The sequence below is a fragment of the Archocentrus centrarchus genome, chromosome 13 (assembly GCF_007364275.1).
Source record: "Archocentrus centrarchus isolate MPI-CPG fArcCen1 chromosome 13, fArcCen1, whole genome shotgun sequence".
Classification (NCBI taxonomy): domain Eukaryota; kingdom Metazoa; phylum Chordata; class Actinopteri; order Cichliformes; family Cichlidae; genus Archocentrus; species Archocentrus centrarchus.
In genome coordinates, this window is record NC_044358.1 from 22,122,701 (window position 1) to 22,150,417 (window position 27,717).

At 41.2% G+C, this 27,717-nt stretch overlaps 2 protein-coding genes across 2 annotated transcripts; one reads left to right on the top strand and one right to left on the bottom strand.

Annotated features, from left to right (window-relative positions):
- The first annotated feature begins 10,751 nt into the window (after positions 1-10,751).
- Positions 10,752-14,422, top strand: LOC115790825 (extracellular calcium-sensing receptor-like). The gene is made up of 8 exons (XM_030744790.1): positions 10,752-10,825; positions 11,252-11,546; positions 11,656-11,945; positions 12,054-12,349; positions 12,622-12,827; positions 12,956-13,177; positions 13,288-13,411; positions 13,524-14,422. Exons 1-8 carry the CDS (start codon positions 10,767-10,769, stop codon positions 14,420-14,422), a joined length of 2,391 nt encoding a protein of 796 aa, XP_030600650.1. The 5' UTR covers positions 10,752-10,766.
- Positions 14,423-22,706: 8,284 nt separating this feature from the next.
- Positions 22,707-26,532, bottom strand: LOC115789998 (extracellular calcium-sensing receptor-like). The gene is made up of 8 exons (XM_030743629.1): positions 26,384-26,532; positions 25,673-25,967; positions 25,275-25,564; positions 24,864-25,159; positions 24,325-24,530; positions 23,958-24,179; positions 23,724-23,847; positions 22,707-23,611 (listed from the first exon to the last, which is right to left on the bottom strand). Exons 1-8 carry the CDS (start codon positions 26,410-26,412, stop codon positions 22,707-22,709), a joined length of 2,367 nt encoding a protein of 788 aa, XP_030599489.1. The 5' UTR covers positions 26,413-26,532.
- Between the last annotated feature and the right edge of the window lie 1,185 nt (positions 26,533-27,717).

Below are 27,717 nucleotides of genomic sequence, written 5' to 3' on the forward strand. Positions count from 1 at the left end.
CAAACCAAATCCACAGAGGCCTAAACAAATTTCTTGAATCACACACTCTTTTGGCCAAACCACTAACACAGTTCAAGCACTTAGGAAAATCCGGTGTAACTCAATCATTCTTTTTTGCACAACAGCAAACACATTCTCAGTCACTAAACACACTTCACACGTGTGTTGCTAAACCTTAAACACAGTCACAGTCATTCACACCTGCACTGCAAAACCGTAAACACTGGCAGCAGAATGTGAACACAACTCCAACACTGCTGTCATCTGTTACACACAGCAACTCACAATTGAACACGTGTCAAATGATGTGATCAGACCAAATGGACAGGATAAAAGTCAGGTCAGAGTGCAGGTGGCACATGTGCATCTACAATGGACATAGACATACACAGAGGCTGAGGAGAAAGAGTGTGTATGAGAGGTGGCAGATGAGGAGGAAGGGGGCGAGGACGACCAAGAGCAGTCATCACTGATGACATATGGGCAACTATCATACACATTGTCCTCATACATGACATGTCAATGAGGGAAACAGGACAAAGAGTAAAATTGAATCTGAGCAGATTCACTGTGCCCGGCATCGTCAGGACATGCATCATCAGGACAGGTAACAGTCCCATGTTGTACAATGTGTGACACACTGTATGCTACACTGCAATTACTGTAATGATGATTACATTACCAGGATTTTCAACCTCTCCCTGGCCCAAGCAGTCATCCCCCCCTGCCTAAAAACAGCCACAATCATCCCCATCCCCAAAAGGTCATCTGTCACCAGCCTAAATGATTACCGCCTTGTGGCCCTCACACCGGTAATCATGAAGTGCTTTGAGAGGCTGGTTCTCCAGCACATCAAAGACCATCTGCCCCCCACTTTCGACACCCATCAGTTTGCATATCGTGCAAACAGATCCACAGAGGACGCCATTGTTGTAGCTCTCCACTCTGTGTTGAGCCACTTGGAGCAGCAGCAGAGCTACGCTCGCATGCTCTTGGTGGATTACAGCTCAGCGTTCAACACAATCATCCCGGACATTCTCACCACCAAACTGCACACCCTGGGCCTCCCCCCTCTCACGTGTTCCTGGATCAAGGACTTCTTAACCAACCGGCCCCAGACTGTGAGACTTGGCCCCCATCTCTCCTCCACCCGCACACTGAGCACTGGCTCCCCACAGGGCTGTGTGCTGGTACTGAATACCATGAAAACCAAAGAGATCATCATCGACTTCAGGAAGCACAGGACTGACCCAGCTCCCCTCTACATCAATGGCGAGCGTGTGGAGAGGGTCCACACCTTCAGGTTTCTTGGTGTCCTCATCTCTGCTGATCTCTCTTGGTCAGATAACATCACAGCTGTTATCAAGAAGGCTCAGCAGCGACTTCACTTCCTGAGGGTCCTCAGGAAGAACAACTTATACTCAAACCTGCTGCTGACCTTCTACCGCTCATCCATTGAGAGCCTGCTGACGTACTGTATCACAGTATGGTACGGCAGCTGCACTGAGGCAGACAGGGTCAGGCTTCAGAGGGTAGTCAAGACAGCACAAAGAATCGTTGGCTGCCCTCTCCCCTCCCTGACAGACATCTACACCTCCCGCTGCATCAGCAGAGCCAGGAACATCATCAAGGACAGCTCACACCCTGGCTTTGACCTGTTTGACCTGCTGCCCTCTGGCAGGCGCTACAGGTGCATCAAAGCCAGAACAAACAGACTCAAGAACAGTTTCTTCGCCAGAGCAATCACCACCCTGAACTCACACACTCACCCACCGTAACTGTGCAACACCCACATCTCTGTGCAATATTATATTATTCATACTGAACAATATCTAACATTCCTATATTGTGTAATATCCAGTATTCATTCACTAGTGCAATATTCATTCACCAAGTGCAATATTCATCATCTTCATTATTATATGTATACACATATTTACTTTTCTTACAATGTACAGATGCACCAATGTATGTATATATTTTTATACATTCTATTTTTTGTATATTTTACACATTGTTTATTTCTGTATATCTCTTGATTATATTGATTATACTAGATTATAATATTTTTATTTTAGAGAGTTTGATTTTCTGTTACATGGCACTGAACAGGAGTGGCCCTCCAATCTCATTGTACATCCTGTATAATGACAATAAAGGCATTCTATTCTATTCTATTCTAATGATGATTACAATGCAATGTCAACTGGCTGTTATACGTTCGTAAGTGTATTACCCCTTTTCCACAACTGAACAATGACCACGTGCAAGTGGGAGGTGAGCCCTTTTTAGCCAACAACAGGAAGCACTCTTTGTCAACACAGTCATTCAGAACAATGCTATCTGTCTCCAAGAAATCCAGCAGAGTAATTTAATGGCCTCAACAGTGTGGCATTGTCAACTATTGACCGGGTATTCCAATGCAGTAGACTCAGTATGAAACAGGTGTACAGAGTACCCTTTGAGTGCAACTCTGCAAGGGTCATAGAGCTATGATACCAGCATATGCAAGTAAGTGTAACAACCTACACACACACTCAGCACTGATGCATCCAGTGCAATTTCATGCTCACAGGCCCACTGTTGCTGCAGGCTAGTAGTTCCAGTTGTCACTTCCACAGTACTGTAAACTATATGGTAACCTGCAAACATCAGGAATGCACATAGTGTGTATACACTGTATCAGATATATGTCTTTCTGTACCATGTACACTAAGCTACCATTTATCTGGGATTGTTAATTTCTTTCAGAGAGTGTTCAAACTCGATGCCATGGAAGGGCCCCATGAATATATCTACATTCAATGTTGTGAAAAGGAGGTGGAGAGGCAGGAACATAGTAGGTCACCATACCATTGTGGAGGTCCCTGGCCAGTGTGGTGGCAATGTCACCTTCTGTGCAGCCATTAGTAACTGGGGGTTCTCCACTGTCATGCAAACCTGGGACCATACAATATTCAACATCTCCTCACATTTCTGGGTGGTCTACAGGATATCATGGCTGCGCGTGAACAGCTGGATCAGCATGTGGTGCCACCTGTATATGTCATAGTTTGGGACAATGTGAACTTCCACCATGCTGCCCGGATACATGAGTGGTTCACACACAACCAGCATTACATGAACATTTTTCATTTTCCAATAGAGAAGTTCTTCTCTGTGTGGCAGTGGAAAGTATTTGACAGCCAGCCCTACACCAGGGAGAATTTATTGGAGGCGAGGGAGCACACATGTGACGATATGACTGTGGAGAAATGTCAAGGCTGGATTTGGCACACAAGTGAGATTTTCCCCTGTTGCCTAGCAAGAGCCTGCATTGCCTGTGATGTGAATGAGGTCCTCTGGCCGGACCCCACACACAGACTTGACGGTGCAGACTGAATCTGTGTCTTACAATGCTGTGCTTTTCATGTGTTTTTTTAAATTTTTATTTCTTTTTTTTTAATACATTCAGCCCTGTCATGTCACTCAGACTATGGAAGTGTTTCACTGTACATACTCAAAATAAACATTTTTCTATTGACTACATGCCCTGGATGCTGTGTCTTAAATTATTTGATGTAGTGTCTAACAGATGGTCTTTTTGAATATATTTTTTACTTTCTGTGTGTGTGAGACACAGAGAGATTCAGAAGACCCCTATGAAAAAGTTACCAAGGGAACTGTTTACCCTGCCTGGGATAGGGTTACTGTAGTCCCCACCCTGGGGAGGGAGCTAGATGGAGAGCGTCTGGTGTCCAGGCATTAGCCTGTGGTGCCCGGCCGGGCGCAGCTTGAGGAGATGACTCCTATAGGCCCACCACCCAGAGGAGGTGTCATAAGGGTGGCGGTGGCCAGGGTCGGAGGTCCTGGCGGACCAATCCCAGGCTATCAAAACTGACTATTGTAACATGGAATGTCACCTCTCTGGTGGGGAAGGAGCCTGAGCTAGTGTGTGAGATTGAGAGATACTGGCTAGATATAGTCGGGATCACCTGGGCTCTGGAACCAGTCTCTTGGAAAGGGGCTGGACTTTGTTCCAGTCTGGAGTTTCCTTTGGGTAGAGGCAGCGCGCTGGGGTGAGTACTTTTGTATCTCCTCGGCTTGCTGCCTGTAAGTTGAAGTTTTCACCGGTAGATGAGAGGGTTGCTTCTCTGTGCCTTCGGGCCGGTGAACGGGTCCTGACTGTTATTTGCCTGTTGTTTGCGCTTGTGTGCTGAATGGCAATTCAGAGTGCCCACCCTTCTTGGAGTTGCTGGGCAAGGTGCATGAGGGTGCTCCATCCGGTGACTCCATCATCCTGCTGGGAGACTTCAACGCTCACATGGGCAATGACAGTGAGACCTGGAGGAGTGTGATTGGGAAGAACAGCCTGCCCAATATGAACCTGAATGGTGTTTTGGTATTAGACTTCTGTGCAAACTACAGTTTGTCCATAACAAACACCATGTCCATAAGTGCACGTGGCACCAGAAAACCATAGATCACTTCTAAAGTTTATTTCTTGGCTTTCAACTAAGACTACAGACCACTGAACTTTAAAGCGACTTCAGCTGTCAACTGATCACTACCTGGTGGTGAGTTGGATCAGGTGATGGTGGAGGACACTGGACAGACCAGGCACACATCTAAACCATGTGGATATGTGGCCTCTGGGGGTGTGAGGGAACTTCTTCTCGTACGAGAATAAAAACCGTGTAACGGAATATTGTCTCTCTCATTTGATAAATAATTTCCATAACAGCACACAGCAGGGCAGCACGGTGGCGCAATGGTTAGCATTGCTGCCTCACAGTTAGAATAACATCTGAAAGGTCTGGGTTCGATTCCACCTTGGCCCAGGCCTCTCCCTCTTTCTGTGTGGAGTTTGCATGTTCTCCCCGTGCTTGCGTGGGTTTCCTCTGGGTACTCCGGTTTCCTCCCACATTCCAAAGACATGCACTTACTGGGGTTAGGTTAATTGGCTACTCTAAATGGCCCATAGGTATGAATGTGAGTGTGAAAGGTTGTTTGTCTTTCTGTGTTGGCTCTGCGACAGGCTGGCGACCTGTTCAGGGTCCAGCCCCCCTGTGGCCCTGAACAGGATGAGCGGAAGTGGATGGATGGATGGATGGGTGGAACAGTGCACAGCAGGGAAAGCCAACGACAACCCATCAAGGACAAAGTGGAGGCAGACAAGATATACACAAAGGGATAATGAGGGAAGAGGCAACAGGTGAGGGGCACAGCTGAACATAATTAAACAGACAAGACAAGGGGAAGCAAAACTAAACACAAACACACAGGACAAAGGACTGTCAAAATAAAACAGGAAGTAACCAAACAAGGTACAAGCAGACTTAACACAGAGGGAACGTAAACATGGCCAAAACAGAAACCAAAACACAACACTCGGGGAAACACTAAGAAACAAAGCATGACACAAGGGACAAAGACATGAGAAACAAAACAGACACAGGAACACTGACCAAACAGTAGGACATGGGAATCAAAACATAACACAGACCTGACACCGGAGGGATAACAAAAACACCTGAACACAGACCACGGAAAAGACAACATGAGGGAAATAGGAAATAACAAAGATAACTAAACAGAAAACAAAGGCAAACTAAAATCCTGATACATAGCTACAAACACAACTCAGTGAAAGATAAGGCACACTGGGTGAATGGCCGAGGATGATGACAGATATTGATTTTTCCATGAATGTGAGAGTGAAGGAATCTCTTAAGCTCATCAACATTTAGATCACTTCTGTTGGTTAACATTTCTCTAAATGTACCACGTTTTGTTACTTTAAGGATGCCTGTGATAACCCCTCACTCAGCAAAACCTTCTTGTAAACCTCTAGCAAGGAGTTTAAACTCTTACATCATTTACATTCACTACCTCCTTTCTCAAGCTGGAGGATGGATTAACCATACCCAAAGCAGAACCAAGGATTCCTGCAGTTTGCATTAGATTGTCGAGACTCTTCAGTGATACACCACTGTCTCTGTCTTCTCCAGGGGAAAAGCTGTGAGTCACTGATGGTGGTAACGGGTGATGAGAAAGGGCAGAGATGGCCCTGCTGGGTGTGTACAGGAGTGACCTGTGATGAGGTCATCTAGGAGGAGCAGCTGGGACATGCCTTCGTCCTCCAGGTGACCTTAACTGGTCACCTCTCACATGGCTGATAACTAGCTCATACCAGTCTATGTCACTTAACTCTTCAGTGTTGGTTGCAGGGTTGCTGTCATCAATGGACCTGATGATGACTTGTAGCAAACTTGTGCTCAAACTCAAAAGTTGTCTCTTTATCTTTATGGTCAGCATCTGCCATGGTGCATTACTGGCCATGACGTTTCAATTCAATTCAATTCAATTCAATTCAATTCAATTCAATTCTATTCTATTCTATTCTATTCTATTCTATTCTATTCTATTCTATTCTATTCTATTCTATTTATATAGCGCCAAATCACAACAAACTGTTGCCTCAAGGCGCTTTGTATTGTGGGTAAAGACCCTACAATAATACAGAGAAAACCCAACAGTCAAAATGACCCCCTATGAGCAAGCACTTGGCGACAGTGGAAAGGAAAAACTCCCTTTTAACAGGAAGAAACCTCCAGCAGAACCAGGCTCAGGGAGGGGCAGTCATCTGCCGGGACCAGTTGGGCTGAGGGGAGAGAAAGACATGTTGTGGAAGAGAGCCAGAGATTAATATCAATTAATGATTAAATGCAGAGTGGAGTATAAACAAAGTAAATAAGGTGAATGAGAAACAGTGCATTATGTGAACCCCCCAGCAGACTAGGCCTATAGCAGCATAACTAAGGGATGGTTCAGGGTCACCTGATCCAGCCCTAACTATAAGCTTTATCATAAAGGAAAGTTTTAAGGCTAATCTTAAAAATAGAGAGGGTGTCTGTCTCCCGAATCCAAGCTGGAAGCTGGTTCCACAGAAGAGGCGCCTGAAAGCTGAAGGCTCTGCCTCCCATTCTACTCTTAAGTATCCTAGGAACCACAAGTAAGCCAGCAGTCTGAGAGTGAAGTGCTCTGTTGGGGTGATATGGTACTATGAGGTCTTTGAGATAAGATGGGGCCTGATTATTCAAGACCTTGTATGTGAGGAGAAGAATTTTAAATTCTATTCTAGATTTAACAGGGAGCCAATGAAGAGAAGCCAATATGGGAGAAATATGCTCTCTCTTTCTAGTCCCTGTCAGTACTCTAGCTGCAGCATTTTGGATCAGCTGAAGGCTTTTCAGGGAGCTTTTAGGACAGCCTGATAATAATGAATTACAATACTCCACCCTAGAAGTAATAAATGCATGAATTAGCTTTTCAGCATCACTCTGAGAAAGGATGTTTCTAATTTTAGAAATATTGCGCAAATGCAAAAAGGCGGTCCTGCATATTTGTTTAATATGTGCATTGAAGGACATATCCTGGTCAAAAATGACTCCAAGATTTCTCACAGTGTTACTGGAGGCCAAAGTAATGCCATCCAGAGTAAGTATCTGGTTAGACACCATGTTTCTAAGATTTGTGGGGCTGAGAACAAGAATTTCAGTTTTATCTGAATTTAGAAGCAGGAAATTAGAGGTCTTCCAGACCTTAATATCTTTAAGACATTCCTGCAGTTTAACTAGAAAGAGAAAAGAAAGAGCTTTATTTGTCACATACATTTACATGCAGTGAAATTCATTCTCTGCATTTAACCCATCACACACATGGAGTATGTAGTACACACAGCACAGCATGGAGCAGGGGGCAGCCAAAGGGCGCCCGGGGAGCAACCTGGGGGGGTGGGCTTGCTCAGGGACCCACAGTGATGCCAGCCCGAGGATTTGAACCAGGGTCCTCTCAGTGACGAACCCTCTTCTTCTCCCCTAGGCCACCACCACTCCAACTAATTGATGTGTGTCATTTGGCTTCATTGACAGGTAAAGCTGAGTATCATCTGCATAACAATGAAAATTGATGCATTGCTTTCTAATAATACTGCCTAAGGGAAGCATGTATAATGTAAATAAAATTGGTCCTAGCACAGAACCCTGTGGAACTCCATAATTAACCTTAGTGTGTGAAGAAGACTCCCCATTTACATGAACAAATTGGAGTCTATGAGATAAATATGATTCAAACAGAGATGAGTCCACTGTCAGAGGCTCTAAGAAGATCATTTGTAACCTTCACTAATGCTGTTTCTGTACTGTGATGAATTCTGAAACCTGACTAAAACTCTTCAAATAAACCGTTCCTCTGCAGATGATCAGTTAGCTGTTTTACAACTACTCTTTCAAGAATCTTTGAGAGAAAAGGAAGGTTGGAGATTGGCCTATAATTAGCTAAGACAGCTGGGTCAAGTGATGGCTTTTTAAGTAGAGGTTTAATTACAGCCACCTTGAAGGTCTGTGGTACATAGCCAACTAATAAAGACTGATTGATCATTTTTAAGATTGAAGCATCAATAATTGGAAAGACTTCTTTGAACAGTCTAGTAGGAATTGGATCTAACAAACATGTTGCTGGTTTGGAGGAAGTAACTATTGAAGATAACTCTGAAAGATCAACTGGAGCAAAAGAGTCTAAACAAATACCAGCAGTGCTGAAAGCAGCCGAACATGAAGAATAATCTTTGAGATGGTTATGAATAATTTTTTCTCTAATGTCTAAAATTTTATTTGTAAAGAAATCCATGAAGTCACTACTAGTTAACGTGAAAGGATAGTGGTACAGATACAGCCACTTAACATGGTTGCTCCCAGCAGGCTTTCAGCTGCTGGGAGCCCCCTCTCTTTCTCCTAGGGCGTATCTACTTTCCACTAAACACACTCCTTTGAGTTAATTGCAGAGTGTCACCAAGAGATGGCTCTTTCTTCACAAAAACTTTGACGTATATAGTTTTATATGTTTTGAGAGGCTTGATGTGTAAATATTTTCTCCTGTTAAAATATAAAAATGTAATCAAAGTTATGTTTTGAAAATGTAAAATAGATGGATAAAACCTGACTGTCAGTTTGACATTCAGACTGTAAGATACACTGCAAATCACCAAAAAATATTCCCAGCAAACATTTCTTCTGGGGAAGCAAAGCAGCAGGAAGTGGCACACAGCTAAGGTTAGGCTGTGTTGCCCAGAGTTGAGAATTAAAGCATTGGCAGTGGAAACAACGGAGAGGAGACGATGATAACAGGCCACCAACTCATTTAATTCTTTGAATTATAAAAGACATAAACTCATCTCTTACAATAAACATCAAATGATATAAAAACGACTCCAATAATTATTATTAATAAATCAAAACCACAGTAGACAAATAATTTATTTCATAAAGTGCAAATAATAAGGTACATAATGCTAAATAATGCATACTTCACATGGGACAATAATAAAATGTACCAAAATGATATAAACAGACATTAAATATTTTAATTTGTACAGTAGCTCACTTCCATATTACTGCGATAGAGCTTAACACACTTTATAATGCCATTTTAAACAGCATTTCGGTCTGGCACATACACATGCAAGCTTATTGGCCACATGAACAGAATCATTCCAAATGGCAGGTAACACACTGAAAGGCGATCTGCCGTCACCTTGAAATTGGGGAATAGTCCTACACAATATAATCAGAACTTGTATCAACCTGTTCAAAGCAATTTAGATAATCACACTGCTTAAATAAGGCTTTGAATACAAACCTTTTTACTACCTCATTATTTGGTACTGAACAATGGCGGACTCATTATAAAAAACCAGGCTACATGTGCATTACAGAAAATACAGCTATTTCCAACACTAAAACATACGTAAACATTGCTGTCTTGTTTATACATGAATCTGAACTAATTTGTGCCACTTTAGGACCAGGTTTAAGTCATTAAAAGAACATTTATTCCTTAACTGTGGACAAGACTGAGAGAAGACGATGATAACAGGCAACCAGCTCATTTAATTCTCAAGCTGCGCCTGTGCATCGGCTTCCTAGTGTCGACGGTAGCGTAATAGCACCCCGTAATAGCAATATTGGTGTACATTCATATTGTACAGCTGACTTAATGAAATACATAGTAGTGTCGAGAAAAAGGGGTGGGGTGGGGTATATGTGTCAACACAAAACCTCTGGTATAACATTTTTCAAACTGTTACATAAAACAGCACAAGATTTTGTGTGATAATAGATATTTTTCTCGAAAAACTAGTCTTGTTAAACCTAAAATATACACTCTCATGCTCTCTGAAACATTAATTAAGGATTAATTATCCATTCATTAATGTCAGACATGCTATTTATGCGTTCTAGTTTAATCTGTTATTCCAAATTTGTTGTAGACACGTGGGAATTATAAGGGAACTCTTGGCCCAGGTCAAAATTGGCCCGAACCAAACTGTGAAGGATTAGAATATGAATAGCATAAACAGGTTAATCAAAGTCCACTTGGTAAGAGCATGTGCTTGAGAAAATGACAAAGCCCCTTTGTCTGAAGACCTATATAAACCAATGAAAACAAACTAACGCCCACATACACACATTTGATCTCAGTCAGGGATGGAGATAGCAGCTCTTGTAGTTGGTCTAGTATTAGCTGTGTGTTTGTTTCACTTGTACTCAGCTGATGCCTTGGGAGTGTATCTAGATGGCTTGAGTCAAATGACTAGGTATACAGACACTCGGGCTGGTACTGTGGCACCATCTGTGAATTGTAAGCTGCAGGGAGGCACTCGTCTACCTGCATTCTCAAAGGATGGGGACTTTGTTGTTGGTGGTGCTTTTGCCTTTCATGTCTACATGCACACAGTTTACAATAACTACACCAGCAAGCCTGAGACTGCAAAATGCAAAGGGAGGTCAGTAAGTGGAAGAAGTGGGTGCTCAAAAAATGTTTCAGTGTAAGAATAGAAAAATTTTCACATGTATTATGTGTAGTGCTGAAGAAATGAACAAGAAATGTATTCTAACATTTAAAGTAATCTTTTGTGTTTTTGAAATAGAAAAATATACTGTTGAAAAAAAAATTTCTAAATATTAAGCACAAAATAAGAAGACTTTACATTTTTGAATTTACATTTCTGGTGATTTCTTATACTAATCTAACGTGGTGAATTAAACTGGTCAGGCAAACCTCTGATGTCCATTTGATCAGGTTTGGACCTTTATCATAATTTGATCATGGTCCAAACCTACAAAAATTCCTAACAGTGTTTTTTTCTGTTGAGATTTAACATGACTTAAGTCTATATTTTAAATTCTAATAGTGACACAATTGTCTTCAGCATTATCACCAGTGAACTGCAGTCATCGCGTGCAATGGTCTTTGCCATAGAAGAGATTAACAACAGCACAGAGCTGCTGCCTGGGATCAGGCTTGGTTATCAGATCTATGACTCATGTGCATCAGTGCCTGTGGCAGTGCATGTGGCATTTCAGTTTTTGAATAGCTTTGACCCTGTGTTTTACACTGATAGCAAATGCTCACAATCTGGTATGGTGGTAGCTGTTGTTGGTGAATCTGGGTCTACAACATCAATCAGCATATCACGAGTCATCAGTTCCTTTAACATTCCTCAAGTAAATATTTTTTATTTTCTAGCAAAGTTATTTAAAATATGCATGTGTATGATTTTCAATTGTGCAGTTCTTTCAGAGTTACACTTTTTTTTAATATCTGTTGGTTTAGGTGAGCCACTTTTCCACATGTGCATGCTTATCTGACAAACAGCAGTATCCAAGTTTTTTCAGAACAATCCCCAGTGACCAGTTCCAAGCTGAAGCTCTAGCCAAGCTGGTAAAACACTTTGGCTGGACTTGGATAGGTGCTGTTAGGTCAGATTCAGATTATGGAAATTATGGCATGGCATCTTTTTTAGAAGCAGCACAGAAAGAGGGGATCTGTGTGGAATACTCTGTATCTTTCCATCGAACCTACCCACAGAGCAAGATTCAGAAAGTAGCAGATGTTATCCGCAGGTTTGTTCATCTCAGATATTTATTGTGTAGACATTAGTTTATTATTTTCTAAATAAACCTTTGATTGCAGTTAAAAAATGCTGGTAATGCACTTTATTGTCTCTCAAGGTCTACAGCCATTGTTGTTCTGGCGCTGGCATCATTAGGGGACATGAGGGCCCTGTTGGAGGAGCTATCACGTGAGCCTTCCCCACCTCGCCAGTGGATAGGCAGTGAGTCATGGGTAACCAACCCCGAATTAATGAGGTACAGTTTCTGTGCTGGGGCCATTGGATTTGGGATTCAGAAATCTGTAATCCCAGGTCTCAGAAACTTCCTGGTGGGTCTCTCTCCCTCTCAAGTAGCTGCTTCCGAAATACTTACTGAGTTCTGGGAGGATGCGTTCAACTGCACACTGAAAAAGAGTAAGAAATTTTTCTTGGTTTTAGAATTATCCTATCAAACTTCTGTGTTGCAAAGTCCACTGCTGCTTCATGAGGTGACTCATTTTCATTCCTTATTGTAAGCAAATACAACATGAAAAAAGTTATATGTTTGTAAATATGCTGAAGTGAAATAATATTTTTCACGTCAAGTTAAGGTGTTACAGAGTTTAAATTTATATATTTTAAAAACTTTTAAATTGCGAGTTAAAAAATGTGATTGATTTTGATAACATAATTTGCTAAATTTTTAGTTCCTGCTGCAGACAAGAAGGTGTGTGATGGAACTGAAGACATACAGAATCTCCAAAGTCAGTACACTGACACATCTCAGCTCAGAATTACTAACATGGTGTACAAGGCTGTGTATGCAATAGCACATGCCATCCATAACACAGTGTGTCAGGGGAAAAACGCCACAGCAAAGTGTGATAAACTAACCAAGTTAGAGTCCAAACAGGTCAGTAGAAATGAATTTGTTAATGCCAATGTCTTTCATCACCTCTAACTAGGATGAAAAAATATTAATATGTTACCAAATCATTTTCTTTCTCTCCCCTTCATTTCTGTCTTAATCCATCATTACAGGTTTTAACTGAGCTGAAGAAAGTAAATTTTTCACAAAATGGTTATGATGTGTCATTTGATGCTAATGGGGATCCTGTGGCTATTTATGAGCTGGTTAACTGGAAAAAGAATAAAAGTGGCATCACTGAGATAGTAACTGTAGGGCTGTATGATGCATCACTGCCAGCGGGCCAGGAGTTTCAAATTAACAGAAACATAACCTGGATGGAGGGTCGCATGCAAGTAATGAATCAAAGGACAAGAATGTGACAAATTAAACTTACGTGAACAAGATCATTACAGCTTCATGGGAAATATTTGCATCTATTGTGCTGCCCTCATGTCTTTCACAGGTACCAGTGTCAGTGTGCACTGACAGCTGTCCTCCAGGAACTCGTAAAGTGCTGCAGAAAGGAAAACCCATCTGCTGCTATGACTGTACACCATGTACTGAGGGAGAGATTAGTAATACTACAGGTAAAAATAAAACTATTTTCATGTATGTAAAATGTTTTACTTGTGAAAATATGCAGTATTAGATATATTTCAAGAAACTTTATCTTGTGTTTATTTTTCTTTTTTCATTCAGATTCCACTGATTGTTTACCCTGCCACAAGGAATTCTGGCCTAATGCAAAGAGAGACATTTGCGTTCCTAAGCCTGTAGAGTTTCTTTCTTTCCAAGACATCCTAGGAATCATTCTTGCTACATTCTCAGTTCTTGGTGCCTGTCTGGCCATCATAACTGCAGCTATATTCTTTCATCACAGGACAACTCCAATTGTCAAAGCCCACAACTCTGAGCTGAGCTTCCTGCTGCTCATCTCTCTGACTCTATGTTTCTTATGTTCATTAACTTTCATTGGAGCACCATCTGATTGGTCCTGCATGCTGCGTCACACTTCATTTGGTATCACCTTTGTTCTCTGTATCTCCTGTGTACTTGGGAAAACTTTTATGGTTTTAATGGCTTTCAAAGCAACACTTCCAGGTAGTAATGTGATGAAATGGTTTGGTCCTCCACAGCAAAGAATGACTGTTGTGTCTTTCACCTTCATTCAAGTTTTAATTTGTACTATTTGGTTGCTACTTAGCCCTCCCTTCCCAATAAAAAATCTAACCACATACAAAGAGAAAATCATACTGGAATGTGCATTAGGCTCTCAAATAGGCTTTTGGGCTGTGCTCGGGTACTTAGGCCTACTTGCTTCATTTTGCTTTGTTTTAGCTGTCTTAGCCCGAAAATTACCTGATAATTTTAATGAAGCCAAGCTTATCACCTTCAGTATGCTGATATTCTGTGCAGTGTGGATCACTTTTATCCCAGCATATGTCAGCTCTCCTGGGAAATTCACTGTGGTTGTGGAGATATTTGCCATTCTGGCCTCAAGCTTTGGATTAATAGTGTGTATATTTGCTCCAAAGTGTTTTATCATATTGTTTAAGCCTGAGAAGAACACTAAAAAATATTTAATGAACAAAAATTAATCATGACACATCACAGTTTTTCGAAATAGTTCATATTGTAATTGAAAATTGTAAACATTCAATGCACATAGAAAAGTTCTTCCTAATTTTTGTTATTTGTCAAGTCAAGTATTTTCAGTTTTTTCTGCTAAATAAATACAAATTTAAATTTCAAATTCTTTTTTAAAAATTTATTATGTATAACTATTTAATGTATGAATACTTACAGAACCAGTCAAAGGTTTGGACACACTCATGCCTTCAGAAATGGGTTACTGTGTCCAAACTTTTGATGGTAATATACATTAAATATTCATACACTAAATAGCACATAAATAAATATAAAGTTATATTTCACAACACTATATGATTCTGAGTTATTTTTCAGTAGTTTGATAAAACTGCTTCTTAAATTTCCATTTTTATCAAACATCAAACACAAACATGCAAATATAAGTTTAATGTGAACTGATTGAGCTCTGTCAACATATACATAAATACCTGTCTGGCACAATTTCATTCATCATTTACTTAAGATACAGTGGTCCACTGGTAATTGGTGTAGATGCTACTTGTGCAGTGAGCTCCCAAGCAGAACAATGCACCTGCCTTTCCAGAAATCTGTTCAGTAGCATTTTCAGGTATATACCAAAAAAGACTCCTGTAGCATTAACATCTCAGCATTCCAATTCCTTCAGTAGAACGTTTTATTACAGTTTGGCAATAATATGGTAATGATAAGTTAAATTGTGGAAATAAAGTATCCATCCTTACATCTTCTTCTGCTTATCCAAACCCATGTCACGGGGACCGCAGCTTAAGTAGAAAAGCCCAGACCTCTCTCTTGTCAGCCATCTCCTCCAGCTAATCCAGGGGGACACTAAGGTATTCCCAGGCCAGCCAAGAGATATAATCTCTCCAGCATGACCTGGGTCTGAACTAGGGCCTCCTCCTGGTTGGACATGCCTGGAACACCTCACCCAAGAGGCACCCAGGAGGCATCTTTGTCAGATGCCCAAAGCATCTCAACTGGCTCAATGTGGAGGAGCAGTGGCTTTACTCTGAACCCATCCCGAATTACTGCACTCCTCAGCCTATCTCTAAGGGAGAGGCCAGCCACCCTTCAGAGGAAGCTCATTTCTGCCACTTGTATCTGCGACCTTGTTCTTTCAGTCAATACCCAAACCTCGTGACCATAGATGAAGGTAGGGACGTAGACTGACTGATAGATTGGCCGAAAAAAGGGTTCAATTCCTGCCCCACAAACTAGCTGGTCTCAAACCATGAACACGTGACGAAAGCGGCAGAAGGGTGTGACTCTGCCATCTCAACATCAAGTTTTCTACCATATACCAATTAGGTTGGGCTCTAAGGCTGAACTTGCTGCTTTGTATCAGTTCATATCACAGATAAAAGGACGCAAAGTGCGTACTTGTCGTCTTGCTCTAATCGCTGTCTGTGTTTATCTCTGTACTGCACACAGATGCTGCAGTAGTTTGGTTTGGACCGTAAAACGTATTTGCAGCACAAGAAAGGGGAGCGTGTTCTCCCACATTGGTGCGCTTCGGCTTCCGTGTCCAGAGGATTACCCGCCCACACTCATATGTAAAGGAGCAGTTCAAAGAAACACGGTGGGAACACGGGCCCATTCTTCAGCGCTTCGCCGGTTCATTGGGAACAGCACGAGGACTGGCACGCGAACTGGCTCCTCGGTGGTGGGAAAGTAGCAACAGTGGCAGTGGAGCACTTTGTCATCTGAATAGCCAATCTTGTGCCAAAAAGTGATTTCTGGTATTTGAAAAAAAATGCGCGATTTCCGCATTCTCGCAAGACTAACCAGTTTCAGTGAGAATGACAGTGCTCCACCAGGTGGGGCTGTTTAACCCTCTATTTAATCGCTTCCAATTTCACCTGGCTACGTACATATACATATCCTTGTCATGCCAGAGTTGACAGGCTGAGAGAGAAGAGTGGAGGCGAAAAAAAAAAAAAGGAGAAAATAGGAAAAGGGGATACCCCAGCAAACAGCATACAAAAAAGAACAAACAATACCTAAAATAAATTTATAAGGAAAAAAAAAACAAGACAGAAAGAAAGTATAGCTACACAAACCAACAATTCTGCTATACCATGCTTGAATGTGTAAGGGTGAGTGTCTGTGTCCATGTCATGAAACGTAGTTACTAACGAGGGTGGAAAGCCGCAGGTCTGCCCACCAGAAGCCCAAGACGGATAGAGAAAGAGCCAGAGAGGAAGGTCCCAGGTGAAGCCCCCCAGCTGAGGGGCAAGAACCCCAGAGAACCCGAGGCAACGGGAATTGAGGAGCAGACAGGTGCTTCTGCTGGAGAGCTGCCAGGCTTTAAACTGTTAACTGGTCACTCCAAAATCTACAAAAACACCTGAAAAAGGATACCCAAATTAAATCAGTTGCTGTTTCTGAACTGTTTGGAGTACATGCAACAGCTTGGTCTCTTTGTGAAGATGACAAGCTTTATTTTTCATTTTTGCAGTCAAAAATGCTTTAACTTCAATTATTATGTAGCCATTAAGTTTGGAACACAGAAAAGTTAGACAATTTTTGCCTCGGCTAGATTTTTCATGTTTATTTTTATGTAACTACGCACTGAATGTTGAAGGTATGGACTGGAAAATAAAATGAAATTGTAGAATGAAGTCTTGTCTACTTGTATTAAAAATGTTTATCAAAATAGCACAAAAACTTACTGTTTTGGACAAGTTTTTGTGTGCTGATGTCCAGGCGTTGTCCAACTGCAGTGATGACGAATGGATCAGAGTGGCGGATGTGAGGATCAAGGGACATATGTACACTTGACGTGTGGCTCCCTTGGTGGTGTTACGGGTGTTGTGCCAAAAAGTGATCATCTGCCATAAAGTGATTTCTGATGTTTCAATTTGCTTTTATGTATAATATCTTTGCTTATACTGGTGAATAGAGTGTAGTCAATAGGATTTATTAAGGGCTTATACATAAAATAAAAAAAATTACCTGTTTTTCAAGTATGTTTAAGACTCTGTATTATTGCACCTACATTATAATACATAAGCTTGGGAATGCCTTGGGGTCCCTCCAGATGAGCTGGTGGAGGTGGCTGGGGAGGGGGAAGCCTGGGCTTCTCTGCTCAGGCTTTTGCCCCCATGACCCAACCCTAGATAAGCGGAAGAGAATGGATGGATAGATTATAATAAATCCAGTCCTCTTAATTAAAATTAAAATTAAATTATAATAAATTTTTTTGGTGATTTCTGCTGTCCCCTTGGCCAGATTTCTCTTTAAAAAACATTTTTAAAATCAATCACAAATTTTACCCTGATAAATAAAAAATACATAAAAGTCACAGCCAAAAACTGATTGCAGCTTCTAACTTGTAACAGAAATGTTGTTTCTCACTCAGAACGACCTGATATCATTCACGAGAGATATGTTTGACATATTTTCCATCGATTGTAGATCAGGAAGTCATTTACAACAGTTTAAATACAGTCAATCATTTTCTGGCAAATACCGGAAATCAGTTTTTGGCAGACTATCACTTTTTGGGACAACACCGGCTCTCCCCCAGGGTAAGAAGATGCTCCTCCAGCCCATCATGTAATCGGAATGGGTAGACCTTTATCTTTTAAGATAAGATAGATAAGATAAGATAGTGTTTATTTGTCACATGCACAGTTATACACAGTACAATGCACAGTGAAATGTATTTTGTACCTGCAACCTTATATACACACACATATAAATAAGAATAAAAAAAAAAAAAAAAAAAGTAATTCACACTATACACTATACACTATACTCTATATACTATACACTATACACACTTTTTAAATTATGATATTTACACTGTGCAATAATGGTCCAGTTAGGGCTCAGAGTTGAGCAGACGGATGGCTTGTGGGTAAAAACTCTTCTTCAACCTTTCAGTCTTAGTCCTCAGGCAGCGGTAACGCCGGCCTGATGGGAGCAGGGAGAAGAAAGAGTGTCCGGGGTGGCTGGGCTGTTTTAGGATCTTCATGGCCCTCAGCCTGCACTGCTTGGTGTAAATGTCCTGCAGGTTGGGGAGGGTGGTTCTGATGGTCCGTTCAGCTGAACGAACCACCCTTTTTAGGGCCATGAAGTCCTGCTTGGTGCAGTTTCCCATCCAGGTGGTGATGCTCCCACGCATGATGCTCTCAATGGTGCAGGTGTAAAAGTTCCTGAGCACCTTGAGTGGGAGCTTGAAGTCTCTCAGCCGCCTGAGGAGGTAGAGACGCTGTCTGGCCTTCTTCACAGTGATGTTTATGTGATGAGTCCAGGACAGGTCCTGTGAGATGGTCACTCCCAGGTATTTGAAGGTGTCCACTCTTTCCACCTCAGCACCACTGATGACAAGTGGATGGTAGTCCCTCTGCTGCTTCCTGCTGAAGTCCACGATCAGTTCCTTTGTTTTGCTGACGTTGAGCAGGAGGTGGTTCTCCTGGCACCAGTTCTCCAGGCGGGAGACCTCTCTCCTGTAGGCTGTCTCCTCATTGTGAGAGATTAGTCCCACAACAGCAGTGTCGTCAGCAAACTTGATGATGACGTTGGACTCTGACGTGGCCTCGCAGTCATGGGTGTACAGTGAGTACAGCAGAGGGCTGAGTACACAGCCTTGGGGGGATCCAGTGTTGAGGGTGAGGGAGGATGAGGTGAGGTGACCCACTCGTACCACCTGTGGTCTGCTGGTCAGGAAGCTGTGAACCCACCTGCACAGGGATGGGCCCAGGCCCAGGTCCAGCAGCTTAGAGACCAGCCTGGAGGGAACTATGGTGTTGAATGCTGAGCTGTAATCTACAAACAGCACTCTCACATAGTTCCCCTTACCAGTGTCTATGTGTGAAAGGGTCTTGTGGAGGAGGAAGGATATGGCGTCATCTGTGGATCTGTCTGGCCGGTATGCAAACTGTAGTGGGTCGAGGGTGGTGGGCAGTGAGGAGGTGATGAATGTCTTGATGAGTCTCTCAAAACACTTCATCACCACAGAGGTGAGCGCTATGGGCCTGAAGTCATTGGGGCTGCTGGGGTGTGGTTTCTTTGGGACAGGGACTATGATGGACTTTTTAAAGCAGGTGGGAATCACACACAGTTTCAGTGAGAGGTTGAATATCACTGTAAACACAGGTGCCAGCTGGTCAGCGCAGGTCTTAAGGACACGTCCGCTAATACCGTCTGGTCCAGCCGCTTTCCTGGTGTTTACACGTCTAAACGCCCTCCTCACGTCGCGCTCCGTCACAGTGAGTGTCTCCGCCCCTCCGGCCACACATTCGGGGGCGGCTGTATAAAAGGTGTGTTCTGAAACTATGCAGGCCGTTTAAATCTTCTAGCTAGCTATGTGTAACTGCGTTATAGCCCAAGCCGTATGGACTGCGTGTTCCCCCCCTTTGGATGTTCTGAGAGCTGTGTGTAAACAAGTAATCTATGGAAACTGTGGAATACAATACAGTTATGCTATTTAGAGATACCTAAATTACATCCTCTTCAATTAGAATAGCAGTAATTGATTATGTTGTTTGTTGTTACAGAAACTAATGACTCGGACACCATTAAACTCTACTGGGTGGTCTCTCCTCATTCTTCCTGTATCCTGACCAATACCTCATCTTGGTACGGTCTCCCCCACGAACCTGCCCTACCTCTACAGACACCCTTTATTGCAATGCTGAAGCATTAAAAGTTCCCTTTACTGGAGCCAAAAGGACAAGCCCAACTTCTGAAAGACAACCCCACAGCATAATCCCCCCTCAAGTAAACTTTACACTTGGCAGCCACCAAACCCAGATTTGTCCATTTTCATGCACAAACAGAAGAAACATGCCAGCCGTCTGCTGCCATTATAGGAAAACTCAAAGCGAGTTGCTGCGGCCATTATGGGGTACAGTCTAAATTTACGGTTTTTAATCTCTCTTTGCTGACTGAAATGTGGTTGTCTTACAGCTGCCACCTTAGCTAGGATTATGCACTTGAATTGGTATGGGTAAAAAAAAAACTGAATTCGGTTGACTGAAATCTGTAATCTAATGGCAAAGCAAATAAATGTACTCTACAAGTGAAGACTTATGTTATGTATTTCATAAAAGCAAAATAATTACCATGGCCAACAGAGGATAGATTTAGTTCTTAGCCTAACACAGTACATATTAATTTAATTTGATTAAACTGATGATAGAAAAGCCTACTCTTAAGTCAGCAAAAAAGAATCATTACAAAAAAATCTTATGGGATGTTCTAAAATTCACAATTTATTCTTAACTTTGAGTAAATGTAATGAAAAAGATTAAGGCTTCAGTACCCATGATTGATGTTAAATCCAGCCTGCACTGCTGAGAGTGAAACTGGAGGGAGCCGGAGTGGACAGGCAGCTGACTGCATGGACCACTGACTACCTCACCAACAGACCACAGTATGTGAGGTGCCATGACTGTGTGTCTGATGTGGTAGTCTACAGCACAGGGGTGCCGCAGGGCACGGCCCTCTCACCCTTTCTGTTCAATCTGAACACTTCAGACTTCGGGTACAACTCAGACCACTGCCACCTACAGAAGTTCTCAAATGATACAGCCATCATTGGATGCATATCAGATGGGAACAACGAGGAACACAGGGGGGTCATCAGTGATTTTGTCAGCTGAGACCAGCGCCCTCCAAATCAATGCCAGCAAGATGAAGGAGATGGGCATAGACTTCAGGAGGAAGTCACCCCCTACAGCACTGGTGAACATCCAGGGAAAGGACATCAAGACAGTGGTCTCTTACAAGTACCTGGGTGTACACCTCAACACCAAGCTGGACTGGACTACAAACATAGACGTCCTGTATAAGAAGGGCCAGAGTCGACTCCACCTGCTGAGGAGACTGAGGTCCTTCGGTGTCTGCAGGACTCTGTTAAAGACTTTTTATGACTCAGTGGTAGGATCTGCCCGTTTCTATGCAGTGGTCTGCTGGTGGATGAAAGGGACAGGAGCAGGATAGACAAATTGTTGCAGAGGTCTAGCTCTGTGCTGGGACGTCCTCTGGAGTCTGTGATGGTGGTGGGTGAGAGGAGAATGTTAGCAAAGCTGACATCCATTATGGACAACCCCCATCACTCTCCTCATGAGACTGTGGGTGAGCTGAGGAGCTCCTTCAGTCAGAGACTGAAACACCCTCGCTGCAGGAAGGAGGGCTTTTGCAGTTCATTCCTCCCAACAGCAGTTTGACTGTACAACACATCATGATGTTATGAGTCACTTGGACACTTTACTCCACTGCCATCACTTATTCACACAGTGTACCTTTATATATAATACATATACATTTTATTTATCTACACTCCCACCCATAATGCATACTGTGTATGCTCTGTACAATTTTTTTCACCGGCTACAAATGTATACTTACCGGCTACAAATGTATATATTGTTTTTGATATCTGTATATAGTTTTTTGATGTATATGTGTATTGATATATATACATTTTTTTTTTTTTTACATATGTAGTGTTTTCTATTTTATTTTATTTCATCCTTCTCTGTACTTGAGCTCATTAAAGTTTATCTTATCTTATCTTATCTTATCTTATCTTATCTTAATGAATTTATCATTCCCAATTAAAAAATACATAATTGGCAGATTTTTACACCAGATGCTTTCCTGGCTCAACTTCAAAGAGACTTCTCTCCTCCAAGACATTAACCAGGGAGACTTCACATGATAGGTGAATGTGTAAACCACTGGCACCAAAAAAAAAAAAAAAGAACAAAGGAAAAAAAAAATTTGCAAAAAGTTGGAAATTAAATCCTAATCTTTGTGATGTTGTAATTAATGAAAATGTGTTTTGGCATGGCAGCCATTTTGATATATTTCTCAAAATGTTACTGAACAGCTTTCTGGTGGAACTGCTGCATTGCTCTGCTTGAGGAGGCCACTGGACACATGTCTACTACATCTCAAAGTAGAAACCACATGAATGCCAGGACCCACAGTTTCCCAGTACAGCATTGCATAATTAATTATTACACTTGTCCCAGACAGATGTATAAATATATACTATAACAGCTCACTTAGCTCACGTAGTTTGAAATTTGATTTTGTACTTCACATTGAATTAAATATTCACCCTTTAAGTGGCTATAAATAATCAATAAAAAAAATTTCACATTTAAATTTATTTAGCAGAAAAAAGTTGTAAATATTTGATTTGTCAAATTACCAAAACTGAACAACTCTCCTCTGTGCAATGAATGTGTACAATTTGGAAATGCAATATTAAGTGCTTACAAAAACTCTGATATGCTATGATTGATTTTTGTTCATTAAATATTTCTTGGTGTTCCTCTCAGGCTTAAACAATATGATAAAACACTTTGGAACAAATATACACATTATTAGTCCAAAGCTGGAAGCCAGAATGGCAAAAATTTCCACAACCACAGTGAATTTCCCAGGAGAGCTGACATATGCTGGGATAAAAGTGATCCACACTGCACAGAATATCAGCATGCTGAAGGTGATAAGCTTGGCTTCATTAAAATTATCAGGTAATTTTCGGGCTAAGACAGCTAAAACAAAGCAAAATGAAGCAAGTAGGCCTATATACCCAAGAACGGCCCAAAAGCCAATGGGTGAGCCTAAAGCACATTCTAGTATGATTTTCTCCTTGTATGTGGTTAGATTTTTTATTGGGAAGGGAGGGCTAAGTAGCAACCAAATAGTACAAATTAAAACTTGAATAAAGGTGAAAGACACAACAGTCATTCTTTGCTGTGGAGGCCCAAACCATTTCATTACATTGGTACCTGGAAGTGTAGCTTTGAAAGCCATTAAAACCACTATAGTTTTCCCAAGTACACAGGAGATACAGAGAACAAAGGTGATGCCAAATGCAGTGTGACGCAGCATGCAGGACCACTCAGATGGTGCTCCAATGAAAGTCAATGAACATAAGAAACACAGAGTCAGAGAGATGAGCAACAAGAAGCTCAGCTCCGAGTTGTTCGCCCTGACAACTGGAGTCGTCCTGTGATGAAAGAATACAGCTGAAGTTATGATGGCCAGACAGGCACCAACAACTGAGAATGTAGCCAGGATGATCCCTAGGATATCTTGAAAGGAAAGAAACTCTATAGGCTTAGGGATGCAAGTGTCTCTCTTTGCATCAGGCCAGAATTCCTTGTGGCAGGGGAAACAATCAGTCGAGTCTGAAAAAAAAAAAAAAAGAATTAACGAATTAAAGAGGCGCTCCTAATTTCTTTAATTTGGATTTGTGCACAACAAAAGCATTTTACACACATGGAAATTATTTTATTTTACCTGTAGTGTTACTAATCTCTCCCTCAGGACATGGTATACAATCATAGCAGCAGATTGGTTTTCCTTTCTGCAGCACTTTACGAGTTCCTGGAGGACAGCTGTCAGTGCACACTGACACTGGCACCTGTCACAGACATTAATGGAACATAGTAGGTGTAAATACTTACTATACAGCCTTACTTGTCTTGTTTACTAAAATTTAATTTGTCAGATTCTTGTCCTTTGACTCATTACTTGCATACTACCCTCCATCCAGGTTATGTTTCTATCAATCCGGAACTCCTGGCCCACTGGCAGTGAAGCATCATACAATCCTACAGTTATCATATCAATGATGCCAGTTTGACTTTTTTGCCAGTTAACCAGCTCATAAATAGCCACGGGATCTCCATTAGCGTCAAATGACACATCATAACCATTTTGTGAAAAATTTACTTTCTTCAGCTGAGTTAAAATCTGTAAAGATGAATTAAGACAGAAAAGGAAGGGAGAGAAGGAAAAAAGATACAATATTGTGTTACTAAAATTAATATTTCACTTCATCCAAGTTATTTTAGAGGTGATGAAAGACATTGGCATTAACATATTAATTTAAGCTGACCTGTTTGGGCTCTAACTTGGTTAGTTTATCACACTTAGCTGTGGTATTTTTCCCCGGACACACTGCATTATGGATGGCATGTGCTATTGCATACACAGCCTTGTACACCATGTTAGTAATTCTAAGCTGAGATGTGTCAGTGTACTGACTTTGGAGATTCTGTATATCTTCAGTTCCATCACACACTTTCTTGTCTGCAGCAGGAACTAAAAACATAAAAAGCAGAGCAGATATTTTCACAGTCAGAGTTAAATGAGATCTTAATTGTTTCTTTTTTTAAAAAATATATTTAGCAAATTGTGCTACCAGCACAACTCACATTTGTAAAGGGGTTAAAATATATAGATATATAAAATCTGCAACACCTGAACTTGATTATGTATGACACCTGAAATAAGTCCTCTGAGCTTTACCTGAAAAGTTTTCATATCAAGTGAAAATGCACACATACACCTGGGTTCCCCTCATAGTTTGTTAATATCAGTAGGCTTTGACTGAAAATGGGTCAGCACATTTAAAAACCAAGAAAAATTTCTTACTTGTTTTCAGTGTGCAGTTGAACGCATCCTCCCAGAACTCAGAAAGTATTTCGGAAGCAGCCACTTCAGAGGGAGAGAGATTCAGCAGGAATTCTTTGAGACCTGGGATTACAGACTTCTGAATGCCAAATCCAATGGCCCCAGCACAAAAACTGAACCTTGTTAATTCAGAGTATGTTATCCATGACTCAGCACCTATCCACTGGCGAGGTGGGGAAGGCTCACGTGATAACTCCTCCAATAGGATCCTCATGTCCCCTAAAGCTGCAAATGCTACAACAACCACAGCTGTAGACCTTGAGAGACATGTAGTGCATTAGATTTTTTTTTAACTGTCATCACATCATTAAATGTTTCTTTAGAAAAATAATAAACTAATCTTTGCACAATAAATATCTATGATGAAGAAACCTGCGGATAACATCTGCTACTTTCTGAATCTTGCTCTGTGGGTGAGTCCGATAGAAAGATACAGAATATTCCACGCAGATCCCCTCTTTCTGTGCTGCTTCTAGGAAAGATGCCATTCCATTATTTCCATAATCCGAATCTGACCTAACAGCACCTATCCAAGTCCAGCCAAAGTGTTTTACCAGCTTGGCTAGAGCTTCAGCTTGAAACTGGTCACTGGGGATTGTTCTTAAAAAACTTGGATACTGCTGTTTGTCAGACAGGCATGCACATGTGGAAAAGTGGCTCACCTAAACCAAAATATAGAAAACACTGTAATTGTGAAAGAACTACACAATCAAATATCATTCACATGGATATTTTAAATACAAAAAATGTCAGAAATTCAAAACATTTACTTGAGGAATGTTAAAGGAACTGATGACTCGTGATATGCTGATTGATGTCGTAGACCCAGAGTCACCAACAACAGCCATCACCATACCATATTGTGAGCAACTGTTACCAGTGTAAAACACAGGGTCGAAACTATTCAAAAACTGAAATGCCACATGCACTGCCACAGGCACTGATGCACATGAGTCATAGATCTGATAACCAAGCCTGATTCCGGGCAGCAGCTCTGTGCTGTTGTTAATCTCTTCTATGGCAAAGACCATTGCACGTGATGATTGCAATTCACTGGTGATAATGCTGCAGACAGTTGTGTCACTGTTAGAATTTTGCAGGTCTGGAATGTCCCATGGTCATGGCCATGGTCAAATAATGACTACAATTTATCCGTGTACATCAAAGAGTTGCTTGACCAGTTAAATTAAGCACAAAAGATTGGTATGAGAAATCACTAGAAAGTTGTAGATAAAAATATAGTTTGTATCTCATTTTTAATATTTGTAAAAACAATTGTGTAACACACTGTATGGTTCATATTTTGAAAACAGAAAAATTGCTTTAAAAATTATTTACTGACTCTTAGAATACTTTTCTTTTTGAGTTTTTCAGCACTACGCAGAAGCAATGTAATACCACAGAACTTAATACATGTGAAATCATTTTCATTGTGAAACAGTCCAAGATGTTTTGATCACCCTTTCCTTCCATTTACTGACCTTCCTTTGCACTTCACAGGCTCTGGCATGCTGGTGTAGTTATTGTAAACTGTGTGCTTATATGCACGAAGATCAAAAGCACCACCAATGACAACGTCTCCATCCTCCGAGAATGTAGGTATCCGAGTGCTTCCCTGCAGCTTGCATTTCACAGATGATGCCACAGTATCAGCCCAAGCCTCTGTAGATCGAATTGTTTGACTCAGACTACCTAGACACACTGCCAAGGCAACAGCTGAGTTCATGTAAACCAAACACACAGACAATACCAGACCAATTATAAGAACTGTTATCTCCATCCCTGGCTGATAACAGATGTGTCTATATGGGTTGAAGTTTATTTTGACTGGTTTATATAGGCCTTCAGAGAAAGTTTTTTTTCTTTTTTTATCGACTCAAGGACATGCTGTTACCGAATGATCTTTGAGTAACCCTTACACATAGGGAATGATCTTTGAGTAACCCTTACATATAGGGATGGGAATTGATAAGAATTTAGCGATTCTGATTCCATTATTGATATCACTTATCAATTCGATTCCTTATCAATTCTCATCGATTCTCATTGGGTTAGTGAATAAAATGTACCACAAATGGGTTGGTTTACATTAACTCTTTTTAATGTAAAGTAGAACAAAATTTAAACTGGTATAAAAAAAAATAAGAATTCCTCTTTCAAAATTAATACTATTAATATGTTAACATTTTAACATAAAATACAACTGCAAGGTGTGTGCGAACGAGCATCTGAGCCAGCCAGACTCTGGCAGTCCTCATGAACTAAATGTTACAGGAGATGGATATTATTCATACAGTATAGTGAAAGCAGTACAGCAAAACAGGAGTGCAACTATCAACTATCAGTTATTCCAGATCACTGATTAGAAATACTTTTTTCATATTAACAATTCATCTGCATATTTTAACTTCCATACTGCAGTTTTTTTTGCTATGTGAAACAAACAGTGGTGGATGGAGCAGCTACAAAGTTCTCTTTTCTTCACGTTGGCAATCACTGATCAGGTGTTTGATGAAGGACCTCCAGCTGTTTCAAAGTAAAAGTTTTAACGGTGGTTACAGGGAAAAGCTGCTGCTTTGGACGTGAGAAAAACGTTTCCTTTCATTCCATCCGAGCTCACCGTCTCAGTAACGGCTCCGCCTTTTTGTGCTTGCTGCCTGTGCACAGACTGCACGTAAAACAGCTGCTGCTGTTGTTGAAACACTGTGAACATAATTTTGTGATGCTTTTTATCTTGACGCTTCTGTCTTAACGCTGTTGGATTCATTCTGAACCAAATAAGACACATGTGTAATGTTCTCACGTAAATGCGTCC